At 40.8% G+C, this 13,339-nt stretch overlaps 1 protein-coding gene across 4 annotated transcripts in view; it reads left to right on the top strand.

The window, feature by feature from the left end:
- Nucleotides 1-9,023, top strand: part of kazna (kazrin, periplakin interacting protein a) — a 104,586-nt gene extending 95,563 nt beyond the window's left edge. For all 4 annotated transcript variants that reach the window (XM_083895367.1, XM_083895368.1, XM_083895366.1 and 1 more), the window contains 7 exons: nucleotides 5,333-5,535; nucleotides 5,662-5,780; nucleotides 6,511-6,742; nucleotides 6,863-6,964; nucleotides 7,536-7,702; nucleotides 7,848-7,989; nucleotides 8,114-9,023. In XM_083895367.1, the coding sequence (XP_083751493.1) occupies nucleotides 5,333-5,535; nucleotides 5,662-5,780; nucleotides 6,511-6,742; nucleotides 6,863-6,964; nucleotides 7,536-7,702; nucleotides 7,848-7,989; nucleotides 8,114-8,272 (1,124 nt within the window). In that variant the 3' untranslated portion in view covers nucleotides 8,273-9,023. The remainder of the gene's footprint in view (nucleotides 1-5,332; nucleotides 5,536-5,661; nucleotides 5,781-6,510; nucleotides 6,743-6,862; nucleotides 6,965-7,535; nucleotides 7,703-7,847; nucleotides 7,990-8,113) is intronic.
- Nucleotides 9,024-13,339: the final 4,316 nt, after the last annotated feature.

Genomic DNA, 13,339 nt, shown 5'->3' with positions numbered 1-13,339 from the left:
TCCACAGCCGATGCAGTTGTACAACTCATCCCTCAGCTGTCGAGAAAGCTGTGCAGAGGCGCTGCTTCATGTTTCCTCAAATGAGACTTCAAAGACGTCGCTAAGCAAAGAATGAACTTTCTATGCAGAACAGTTTGTTCCTCAGCAACGTGAACGCCACATTTTCCTTTTCTATCTGTAATGATAGAATGTACATGACAAAGGTACATGTGTGACATGCATGCAAATGTCCCCAGTCCATAAATGCTTGTTAAAGGAAAACCCTGCTAAAGGCAGATGTCTTTCTCTGGGTCTGCTGTTGAGACGAAACTGTCTAATTGTCTAAAAAAAAAAAAAAAGAGAGGTCAGTTACTGATTTCACTGTGTTTATCCATGGTTTCCTCTATGATTAATTGTCCCTCTGCTTTTCAAATAGTTCTCTGATCTGTGTTCAAGAGCATAACATCCCAAACATGACGTGCTTTAATTTGCACCTACATGCCTCTTCATGCCAAATTACATGTGGTATAGTAAAGGTCAACAGTCACAGAGGAAACCAAACTCTACACTTTGAATGATGACATAATTATTCCACTGATTCATGGAGCTTTATTCCATTTTCTCTCTGTAAGATCTAAAATTAGCTTCCAGCTATCATTTTTTTTATATATACTTCAAAAACTGTGGAGAGTAGAAATAGTCTGGGAGAAGCTACTATAAAAGACAAAGTCATTTGTCATAGCACAGTAAATATCAGCTATACCAACGAGAAATAATAATTATTAGACTGATGAAGGCTTTTCCAAACCTCAGGAACTGGGCCAGAAAATCACAGTTGTGTCAATTTTTGAGGCCTGATTACGGAGCAAATGTTCATTGAACCACTCTGACAATAACAAGTGCCAGTTTAAGCCATTGCTACAAAAAGCAATTAACTTTGTGCCAAAGGTTAATAGCATTTCTTTGAGCGAAGGAATGACTAAAGACATTGGATTTTCTGTAAATCCATGCGATGGATTGAGCAGGAGTCTGCACTGACCCTCAGGAAGTCTGAACTCTCCCTGATATTAAACTAACAGTGTGTATTTGTCAGGTTCACCTGAAACACCATAGACTCACAGACTACATTGGAGCTGTATTTAACCGCAATGCTTGTCAATACAGTGCACATGTAAAGCAGTGTGGAGATTATTATTATTTAACCCTTTGCTCAGCCCAAATCTGGGTTTGCAGGTTTAGAAGTGAACCACTGAGATTATTTAGAGATTAGTCCTGATGTATTTAATTGTATGTATACGAAAAATAGCTCAGCCAGTTTATCTCATTACACATTCAGTGAAATGTATGAAAATCAAGATTATTTTTTATTTTTTCATGTAATCAAACTTATATCCCCATGCCGATGGGGAAAAGAACATATCAAATGAAAACTGTTGTATCGTTTTTAGTTCTAGAGCCACAGTCTCTTTGTTTGGTTTCTTTTTTTTTTTCTTTTTATGTTCCACAGATATTTTCCTTTTTGTAAATGAGATAGCATCACAGAAATGAAATTAATATTATTATTAAAGAGTTTTATTTAAAGTCAAAAGATGTAGGCCTCATTCGAGGACTTCCGTTGTGAGGTCCTGAGATGTTTAGCAGTGGCTCGTAGCAAACTTTTCAAGGCATGGCAACAAAATCACCCTCAAAAGAACTAAATGAAAAGGATAAAATTATTTTAAAATAAAATAAGTAATGTTGAATTTCCATGTGGCTGTCCTCTCTTTCCCTGTGTTGATGTTTCAGTGTGTATGTGTCCCTGTGTCGTTGTACGGATCTAATCCTGATTTGTCTCCCTATGCCAAGGGAATTGCCATTTTTAACATAAGTGTTAGCTTCCCCCAGTCCCTCTGTCAGAGGACAAAAGCTTCCACATGGCCTCCTTTCCTCCCATTCCAACTCCCAATTCAAACATCCTGTTCTACTGAGATCAATAAAAAAAAAATATGTTATAAAAAAAAATGGTGGAGAGAAAGGAAGCCATGTCAGAACACAACACATAACTCATATGTGTCAGCACTTGGTGTCAATAATGCTCTGCTTTGATTTGACCCTGACCTCTAACACTTAACCTTTTGCCTGACCTGCACCGGACTCTCAACACAGTCAAGTGACCCAAGACGTGACCAATCACACCAAAAGGTATAACGGTTCCAATTGCAGACAAAACAAACTGTGTCGGGTTGCACGCTGTGTTTGCAGATGCCTTCTCACTCTCAACCAATCACACAGTGAAATGAAGCACTTCTTCAAGTTCCATCTAATTCTGATGCAAAAACGATGTGAGCGACTGTGTGTAAATTGTTATACATGCCTAATCTGGTTTTTTTTTGTTGGCAACAGCAACATGACTCCACCAAAAACCTGGTGTGGAACTTTCTATGGCACATTAGCATCATTATTTCAACATATTATTCAGATAGTCGACTAAAGCAGTGACTTGCATTTACCAGATATGACAAAAAAATTTGCCTGTGTCGATGCTTAATTGCTGAATCTAGTCAATGTCATTCTCCCCTAACTGGAAACAGGGCAGGGCCTTGATAATAGAAACATATTTTGGCTCTCTAGTTGGTTATGGACTGTACCTATGTTCCCCGGGTCCTATGTTCCCCGTTTTTTATGTGACCGCGGAACATAGGACCCTTTCTCTAACCCTACCCTTTTTCAAAAAAAGGGTCCTATGTTCCCCTGTCACATACAAAGTGGACCTTTTTTGGGAAAAACGGGGAACATAGGACCCGGGGAACATAGGTACGACCCTGTTGGTTAGCTAGCTAAGCTACAGTATGTTAGTGAGGCTATTAGCCATAAGGTCAGCCCCCACAGCTATATTAGCTTAGCTAACCAACCAAGGGTATCCGCGTGGTCTTAAAAAATCTTAAAAAGTCTTAAATCCAATAATTTAAATTTAAAGCCTTAAAATGTCTTTAATTCCCCTAAAATCTCATAATAGGTCTTAAATGCAGTTTTGAAAGTTCTTAAAAATCTATTAACGTGATTTTAATTTAAAACATGCATAATCTTCAGTTTTCGCTTTGAAATGTTTCTATTTTTGAGGATGCGATAACATAACTACAACACGGAACTAAATTAGGCCACCTGTGCTGCCCGGTGACAATTTATCGAGCACCACTAGCTAGTGTGCTGTGCGCGCGCCGCGGTGTGTTACAGCTTAGCATAGCAGCGGAGAAAACTTAATGAAAGCCCACAGCTAAGCCCAATTGCAAAGTTCAACGATTTGTGGCTCCAATTTTCCTTCATGTCTTTTGTACTTTTTTGCCAGTATGGATTTGAAATGGGTCTTATATTGTTTTTATTATGGTCTTTAAAAAAGTCTTTAAAAGTCTTAAATTTGACTTGTTGAAACCTGCAGAGACCCTGCCAACCTATCAGATAACTGAGCCAAACACAGAGTAGGTGTATTCATTTGTGAATTGGGCTCAAGTGAATTCATTCAAATGGGTGGTTAAGTGGTTAGAGCTTTTGAGTTGCAGCAAAGAGACCCGGATTTTGAACAAGGGCGCGGTCGGCATGCAACTCTGCATGGAGTTTGCATGTTTTCCCTTTCTCCCATAGTCCCAAAACATGCACAGGTTAACTAGACACTCTAAATTAACCGTAGCTAGTTGTGAATGTGAGAGTGAATTGACAATTGACTTGGCCGGGATGTACTGTTGCCTTTCACCTTATGTCAGCTGGAATGTCATTAATTCGGTATACGAATGAATGAATTTAAATGTAAACCATTTCATTATACAGTCTGTAAAATGTGTGATAAAGCCACATACAAATATGCGCCTCTTGGTACACAACACCAACTACCTCCTATTGTCGAAATGCTGCTGTACTGTAGCAATAATGGGAGCTTATACCAGCTTTAGGCAGCAGACAAAGAATGTATGTATGTATGTATGTATGTATGTAGGCAGTGTGACATTGACATTGTATTCAACCATAGCTGTGGCTCATCTGGCCCACTCCTGAAGGGCATAAGGTCAGCCCCACAGGAGTCACAGTCGAGCAGTCCCAATGTCAGACGGTCACTTTTGAGTGCCTCATGTGACCTTCCTGTGCATTCTGTTCATCTAAAAAGTGCATTACTGGCATGAGCCCAAATTCAGATGAATATGAATTGGTTTTAATTGGCTTTGAAGGGCAGTGGAATGTGTTCATTCCATGTATTCATTCATTTAAGAGGGCACATAAAAACATCCAGTTTGAGATTAATTATGTCCACACTCACAGTGATGACATTGTAAAAACATGGTGGTGCGTTAAGAGTCCATGGAACAAGGTGACACAGTAAGAGAAGCACCATTCAGTTTCTCAACGTCGCTGCTTCGTGTGAGGCTCACGATAGCGTCCAGTCGCTGTTGGGAGCTGGACATTTAGCCGGAGCCTACAGTCGCGTCACAAAACAGTGTACTTTGTTTTATTCTCAGGGAAAATAAAGGCACACACACCTCAAACTGACAGGCCACACCTCCCCATATATATCACTGCACGCCATGAGCCGTGATAATATATTCAATATTAAAGCCAGCACTCAATGCTTCCAAACTGGTGCTAGATTGCCACCTGCTGGTAAAGACGTAGAATTGTCATTGGACTTATTTCTTGGCTTGATTCTGACACTCAAATGTTGAAAAAATTAAAGTAAAAGCAGCACGTTTATTTATTTCATAAACTTCATTTATCTAGGAAGGCCTTATTGAGATTAAAATCTCATATATACATAATAGCAACAGATGAGCAATAGTACAAAATAAGGAACATAAGAAGCAAATAATTACTGATGTAAGAATTTAATATTGGCAAATTGTAAAAAAATATTTATATTGGGACATATATTTTTTAATGTGGTCATAATACATCATAATAAAAGGGACTTTTCATAATGACAGGCCTTTAGTTTTCATCGTCAGCTGTTGCTGCAGGCCGCTTCAGACCGATGACTCATCAAACAGCTGCCTGTTAAATGAAATTCTCGAGTGAAAAGCTCTCTCGTAAAAGCTGCAACATTGTTTATAACATCACGGGCAGACACTCGCTGTCTTGCAGCCAAAAGCTTAAAACGTTGTTAAAAGCCTGTTTGTTTTTTCGAGGGAATTCAGTTTCTTTCCCCCTCTGATTTCATGTAGTAGTGATTTTAACTTGTTGCATTTTTTACTTCACGGAAGGTTTTTATTTGTTTTCTCCATTGCCCACTGTACCCACTGTACCCACTGCCACCTCTGCCTTCACTCACAACCTCCACGCCATCACCCACATGACCCCCCCTCCCCCCCTTTCCTTCACCCACTCACACCAGACTCAGACAGCATATGCAGCCCGACTCGCCACAGCCTCTCAGACGGGTCAGAGGACCAGCTGGACCGCCTCCAGCAGGTGGAGCTGGCCAGGCATACACCTATGTCTCAGTGGAGGGCGGGCACGGTTCAGGCTTGGCTTGAGGTTGTCATGGCGATGCCCATGTACATCCGCACCTGCTCAGAAAACGTCAAAAGTGGCAAGGTAGAATAAAACCACTGGCATTTTGGATACATCACCTCAAACAACTTTTTTCACAGAACATTTTTGTCTGTGTGGTTTTAGCTCCTTTAATAAGCTTCTGACTGGTGCCATTTTGACACTTTGCAGGTCTTACTCGGACTAACGGATGAAGACCTGGAGCTGGGTTTAGGTGTCAGCAGCTTGATGCACCGCCGGAAACTTCGCCTGGCCATCGAGGATTACAGAAATGCTGAGAATGGTGGAGGGTGAGGATGGGACACAGGGGATTCTTACAGTATGTAAGCTGTATATGTTGTTGTATAGTGTAAGAGGGCCATCTGTTGGTAACTTAGAGTAAAAGCATGTGCAGGAAGCACTGCAATTATCTTGTAAATCTCAGAAGTCATCATGTGCTTCTTCTTTGGGCTCCACAGCAGATCTTCAGTGATATCATAGTATTGGATTTTAATAGAAAAATGAATGTCTAGATGTACAGTATGTGTTATCCAGATAGTAGACTTGGGGATTAGGCAAATTGGACACTCTAAATTGACCCCAGTTGGGGTTGTTGGCCCTATGATATACCTCGCCTTTCACCCTATGTCCTGTGACTCTCATGTGGAGGATGAAGCGGTAGATAATGGATTGCTGGATGAAAAATAAATAAATCCTGCTATTTACTTTCACAACTTGAAATCATGTTGTGCATTTACAGAAGAAGTGTCTCTGGATAATCCACATAACTAAACCCATGATATTTTTATTTGACAAAATTGACGAATTAAGTTGCGTGCTGATGTTTTTGTCAACTTTCCAATGGATCGATCAACAAATAATGTCAAGTCATGCCAGTGGATCTGTTGGTGGTATAACAATTCCCCACAGTGGCAGTTCATATTTCACTCGAAGCTTATCGTGGTTTCAGAGTGAAAGTCAGTCGATCCGACCCATTTGAGTGAGAATATTTGGGACATTTGCTCCACTGTTTGTCTGCAGGTTGTCCAAGGCTGCAGATATGGACCATCACTGGGTGGCCAAGGCCTGGTTAAGCGACATGGGTTTGCCTCAGTACTCGCAGGCCTTTCACACTCACTTGATAGACGGGCGCATGCTGAACTCCCTCACCCGCCGCGATCTCGAACGCCACCTCAACATCGCCAAGAAGTTCCATCAGGTCAGCCTGCTGCTGGGCATCGAGTTGCTGCACCTACTCGGTTTTGATAAGGAGGTAAGTGTGAATCCCGCAGCACGCTGTGTCGCACTGACGTGACAGCAGTGGTCAGACTCGGGGCCGTGCAACAAGCAGCTGGTAAAAAAAATAGAACCTGTCTGTGAATATGGTTTGCAGGCACTGCAGGCTCGCCGCGTACAGTGTGAGCACCAGAACGTGGATCCACTGGTGTGGACCTCTCATCGGGTCATCAAGTGGATCAAAGATATTGACTTGAAGGTGGGAGCAGGGAATGGAAGAGAATGCACACAGTAAACACATTATTTGAAACAAAAATGCTGCAGATTATTGTAGGCCGTGCAGTTTGCCCCACGCTTAGATAAAATACAAATGTGTTATAAGATTGCAGGCATGTTGTGCTGAGTGGAGTGAAATCTCTTGTGTTTACTCAGCACTCGCTATCACCACAGTGTGATAGAAAGCCTTTGTTAATGTACGTGTAAGCTGCCACCGGTTGATTACAAAGCCTTTCAGAGCACAGCCTGGAGGTGATGCTGCAGTATGAATATCACTCGTCAGCATTGTCTTCTGTCCGAGCACAAGACATTTCCTTTATGAGGCATGAAAACATTCAGGGTGTGCAGAGATAAGCCCGGCTGGACTGACAGTCCTTTAATATCCCAAGGGAATATACATTTACACCGATATCTACTCATCAGTCACGACTCCCTTGTTGTGTCACAGCTAATTTGGTATCACGAGACAGTTTCCTGGAAAAGCTGTGCTTTCGGTTTATGTTCTGTAACGCGAGATGTCACTCTGTGGTTTTCTCGTCACCTCACCTGCTCAGGAGTTCGCTGAAAATCTCCCAAACAGTGGAGTCCACGGAGCCGTGATGGTGCTCGACCCCACATTCAACACCGACGCCATGGCGACAGCTTTGGGGATTCCCAGCAACAAGCACATGGTTCGCCGGCACCTTATCGAGGAGATGAAGAACGTGATTAGCTCTGCGAGGTGAGGGGAGAAACTCATTTCTTACTGGAGACTCTGTTTATGTTAGAAGGAAATGCTAAAACCCTATAACCTTCATGCTCCTTCATCTCCCTCAGACACATTTTCCATCAGGATCACTAGTTTCTGATTCTCATGCCTCCTGCAGGGCAGATGCTAAACAGGACTATGAGCGTTTAGGCCTGGGAACTCCACCGGTGCTGCTGCGTCAGAACTCTTTATGCCGACAGCCCAGCTCTGCAGGCCGACTCACTGATGACGAAGGCTCGCTGAGACGCAGGGCTGCCAAGGTGAGATGAAACAATTACAAGACTGGAAGACTGGAAGGTACTCACACTAGTTCATGTGACCCCCAGAAGATTCCTTTTATTGTTTTTCTAATGAAAAACACTAATACAAATGACTTTTTTCCAGCCTCCAGCAGGATTCAGCCCTAAAGCCCGCAGTGGGCTGGACCTGAGTTTCCACAACAGCTATGGTTCTCTGCCTCGGGAAGTTCGAGACCAGACTCCACCCAGAACCGAGGGAAGTCCGATCCGCGGTTTCACCACCATCGAGGTCACCAACGTGTGAGGGAGATCAACCCAGCAGTGCAACAGCAGACATCAGCTTCATCACAGCTCCATCATGGACAGTTGTTTCCCCATGTATGAACTTGGGATGATTTTTGTTTTCTAGAGAACATAATTGCACTTTTTAAAAAGTTTGTTTTAAAGTTTACTGATTTAAAAAAAAACAATATAAGAATCACTGTGAATAGGTGACATTTAAGATTCTTCCCCAAACCCAGAAAGTCATGAGGGACTCAAAGCTAAATGATTATTTTTCTATGTAGTTTGTAATTGTTGACTTGAGTGATGTTGACAGACTGTTCCTCCTACAGTGAGGAAATGAGATTTGAAAAGTGTTTGTGTATAATACAGGGTAATGAGAGACAAACCAGAGAAAGTTTATTATCCATGTAAACTGTTCTTGGTCATTTCATTCTGCTGTTTGTGAAGCCTTGAGTACAACGGACAAACAAAAAGACTTGAACTGAATCTTAAATTCTTGAGTAACGCTCTGTTTGTAAGTCATTTTTCATCTTGCACATTTACAGTCGTGTGTCTAAACCTTCCGCTGATGTTTTATACTGTGTGGTAACATGGAATATTATTCAAACTGTGCAGAAATTACAGACCTGTCCACAGACACCTGTCACTTGTGAGGATGAAGAATTATGTGTTGCTGTAAATGAAGTAAAGAGGTCATTCTCTAAAGAAGAGACCAGCTTAAATAAGAATAACTGTTATATAATGAGATATAATACAGAGGGAGGTTATGTGATTCATCAGAAAAAAAAATAAGTAAAGTCATTGTGACGGTGAAGATTATCGATGAATGTCTCAGGATAATCTGAATAAAGTGATAATGATGGAGTGAGTGGAGCTATTGTGCAAACGCTCATGATCAGAGTCCTGACTGATTCCCTTTATATGCTCATTTGTGAAATTTGGAAATACGTCACAGTTCGAAGTTCACACAAGAAAAGAAACACGCTCTATCACAACTTTGACTCGACAACATGTGAGAAGACGGAAAAAAAACAAATTCTAAAGCTTGAATATGTGACCTGTAAACACACATCCCGAGGATGTCCATATAAGGAGTTGTGCATTATTCCCAAGGCAATTTGACATTAAAGGTAAGTAGTGAACTGCTAGAGGTTAAAAAAATTAAGGTTGGAAAAAGGAAATGATTTTGGAAATGTATGAATAAAGGATGATAATAAAGCAACGGGATTAGACGAAGATTCACCATTGGAGAAATAGCAAAGTCGACGTTAGAGAGACAATATTCTCTATGAATACTGAAAGGACACGTCTTTGGTTCCAATGTAATCCAAGTGGGAGTCATATTTTTATTCTTATGTCATCCTTAAACGAGTGTGCTGTAAAATAAACAAAAGGCCTCATCCCTACATAGAATTGTCATGATGAGTGCACACTTTGCTGGTTCTTGGACAGTATTTTAATGATGTTATGACTCTTCTATCTTTTCCCTGCTGGATACGTTGACTGAGGTCTTTGTTTTTGACATAACGTGGCGCAACTTCCTCGCTGTGACTCAATCTGTGTAGCAAGCTCAGAATGACACGGCACATAAATGAGATCGTTTCGCTGTGCCTCGCTGCCCGAACCCACTAAAAAATCTTTCTGGTAATCCACCCACACTTTCAGGTGATGTTCCACCTTGCAATTGAATGTTTGATCGAGAAATGCTCGCAGCAAAATCACAACGGTGGGTGTTTCCTTTCACTTATGCATGTTTGTATTTGTTGCAGCAGCAGATGCAAGGCACAACATGTTTATTGAAGCCTTAAACTACTGTGCTACACCTACATTTACAGTTATCAGATCATGTAAATCAGGTTTATCTGTATCTTGCAGCAACATTGTTCCTTTGTAGTTGCCAAAATGTTACTTAATTCGATCACAGGCTGGTCACACTACTTCAATCCAGACTACCAGACGCAATCAGGGCTTATCCACTGTGCTACACTGTCTTTCCTGTGTGTGCATGTGTGTGTGTACATGTGCATGTGCATGTTTATGTGTGCCTTGTAGTCAAACAGAGGAACCAGACAAAAGCTCCGGAAGAAGAAAACCTCCCCAGAGCCCAACAACAAGGCCGCCCTCACCTACACGGAACAATACGGCAATAACCATGTGTCTGACCTGGTTTTGTCATTATTGCAAAATAGTTAAGTGTTTACTATGGCAGGCAGATACGGAGGAAGACCCTGGGACAAGGAAGCAGAGCCAGGTGGAGCCCAGTTTTTGCTGTTCTCTCGCGTAGAGGACATACTCATAGAATTATACGTACACAATCACATTAATATAACTGTATGCGTCATATTATTCTTAGCTAAATGCATGTTAAAAGTCTGTGTCATGTGAGAACTGGCAGGGTTCGTCCTAAGGGCTTCAGAGGAGTGACCGTAAGCAAGTGGTAAATGTACGAAGAGGAAGTAGGAATCTCACATTTATGGCCGATATGAACTTACTGACATGTCTGTGTTTTATGGGGAGATACTGCGTAAGCAACGTGAGTCAGTGATGTTCATCCTGATTTTATAATAGCAATGATGTGGTAAAACAGTGGCTGGAGGAGATTGATACTATCAAATGTTGGTGTAAAAACAAAAAGAGAGAGTGAACGAGTTCCATTTCTCAAGACTGGTGCAGATAGTTTTACTAATTTGAATTCCATCATTCTGATCGTACTGTTTTTATGGCATTCTGAAGACTACTTATGCATTGTCATACATAAATCACATTAATACAGAACGGAAATAAAACAAATGTAAATGTGTCCAGGCCAGTTTTTTCACTAGTTGAGTCCAAAATGGAAAATAATCCACTCCCCAAAATCCCCTTAGGGAGATGCCAAAGGAGCAAAATGTCACAATGACTACACGATGAGTCAGCACGTCACGTTACAAGAATTCTGGCTGTGTTTAGTGCAATCACACCAGTACATCATAGCACCTTGACTTTCAGTAGACCTTTTTAAATGTTACAAAATTAAACCATAAAATTCACAATGCCATGGCTGGACCTGGACACTAAAACTAAAACATCTCCTATGAAAAATAGAAGAAAAAAAAAAAAGTTGACTGGGTATTAGTTGCGGTTTAGGATGAGTCTTCTATACAATCTAATGGGTTTGAAATGTTGTTGCTGTGGACTAATAACATGATCACTTGTTGGAATTTGCCCAATGTGTTGCTATATTCTAGCTGTGATTAATTTAAAAAACAGAGGGAAAAAACCCTCTTGTTACACCATTTATGAATTTAAACGTAATTTATCTGGAAATAGCTCATTGATGGAAAAACTTTTAAAGGAACTAATTCAGCTCAGTGTTTCCCAATATATGGGCAGCAGCCCACTGGTGGACTCTGTAGGTATTGCAGACTGGCCGCAGACTGATCTAAATACATGTTCCCATTTACCAAATTATAAGAAGCATAATCTTTGTTATTGGAGGAAAAAAACAAGTTAAAATTCATTAATATATTTATTTAAAAAATATATATATACATATACATATATATATATATATATATCATTTAAAAAAGTCTTATAACACGGCTCATTTTTTTATCTCCACCAGTCAGTAGGGCACTTCCTCATGTTTTTACCACTCTAGATGACACTGTCTTGTCACTCAAGAGGGCACTTTAGCATGTAACGTTTTTGTCCCCAGTGCACGCCACTGGTCATGCTCGCTAATGTTGACTGTTCTTATGCACTTTCATGTCAGAACAGGCAAACAGAGTACAAGTTACAACCACTGCAAAGTCTTATTTTGCACTATTGTCCCCTCTGTTTAATATCAGTGACATCGTAACATTTTTTTTCATAACTGCTCTATACCCAGCTAACAATTTCTGGTTCACAGAACATATTAACATACTAACATTTATAGAACGTATAATGTTACTTTTGTCACAACCTTCATTCAACCTTTATAGAACGTTCTCTTTTGGTTTCCAGAACATTCCTCTAACATTGCTATTGTCACAACCTTTATTCAACCTCAATAGAACGTTCTCTTTTGGTTTCCAGAAAAGTTCCTCTAACATTACTTTTGTCTCAACCTCAATAGAACGTTCTTGTTTGGTTTCCAGAACGTTCCCCTAATGTTATTTTTGTCACAACCTTCATTCAACCTCAATAAAACGTTCTCTTTTGGTTTCCAAAGTATTCCCCTAACATTACTTTTGTAGTAACCTTCATTCAGCCTTAATAGAACATTCTCTTTTGGTTTCCATAACGTTCCCCTAACATTTCTTTTGTCACAGCCTTCATTCAACCTTAAAGGTGCCATAAGAATGTGGCCAAAAACGATTACTACATTCAAATTCAAAACAGAATATACCAAGGTCTTTTAGGTTTTGTTTTTTTTGACGTAACTGGCAACCCGTGGTTGCTCGGTAGCTGAGACTCTGCTGACTGCAATGATTGGTAGATGGCGGTAGGTAGCGCCACATGCTAAAACATGATTTCAAAACATAAACATGATTTGCAGTCTGCAAAATATTCTTTTTAATGCAAATATTTTGGCTGTATTGTTGTTGTTGGTGAGTTCAGTTTGTTATATGAACATTATTCCTGAGTCTCTGTGACATATTAGGAGGATTTTATGTCCAGTTGCTTTAGATTTATTACATAATGCAACCCTAACCCTAACCCAAAAGACATATGCTCAGATTAGCCACAATAATTTCTTTTTTTTTACCACGCTGAGGTAAAATACCAGACATACTTTAAACATGTGTTTCCCTCTGACTGCCCATGTCATGTATGACCACACTGGCAGTGAAAGAGTTAATGAAAGTGGGCGCGTGGCGCTGCTCAGTCCCCTCCCTCTTTTCTTCCCTCCGCTTTCTCTGCTTGTGTGTGTGTGTGTGTGTGTGTGTGCGCGCGTGCGTTGGGCCCGTCCGTATCAGGGAGGAAACAAAGTTTCTCATCTTCAAACGCTGTTTCACACGGAATTCTGCCACATACACACAACAGCAGCGCGTCAGTGAAGGTCCACACACCTCCCTGTTCGGCGAAGAAGAAGAAGAAGAAGAAGGAGGAGGAGGAGGAG

The sequence above is a fragment of the Microchirus variegatus genome (assembly GCF_963457635.1).
Source record: "Microchirus variegatus genome assembly, chromosome: 9".
NCBI lineage: Eukaryota > Metazoa > Chordata > Actinopteri > Pleuronectiformes > Soleidae > Microchirus > Microchirus variegatus.
The sequence above is the reverse complement of the archived record's forward strand: the minus strand, read 5'-3'. Positions and strand labels throughout refer to the sequence as shown.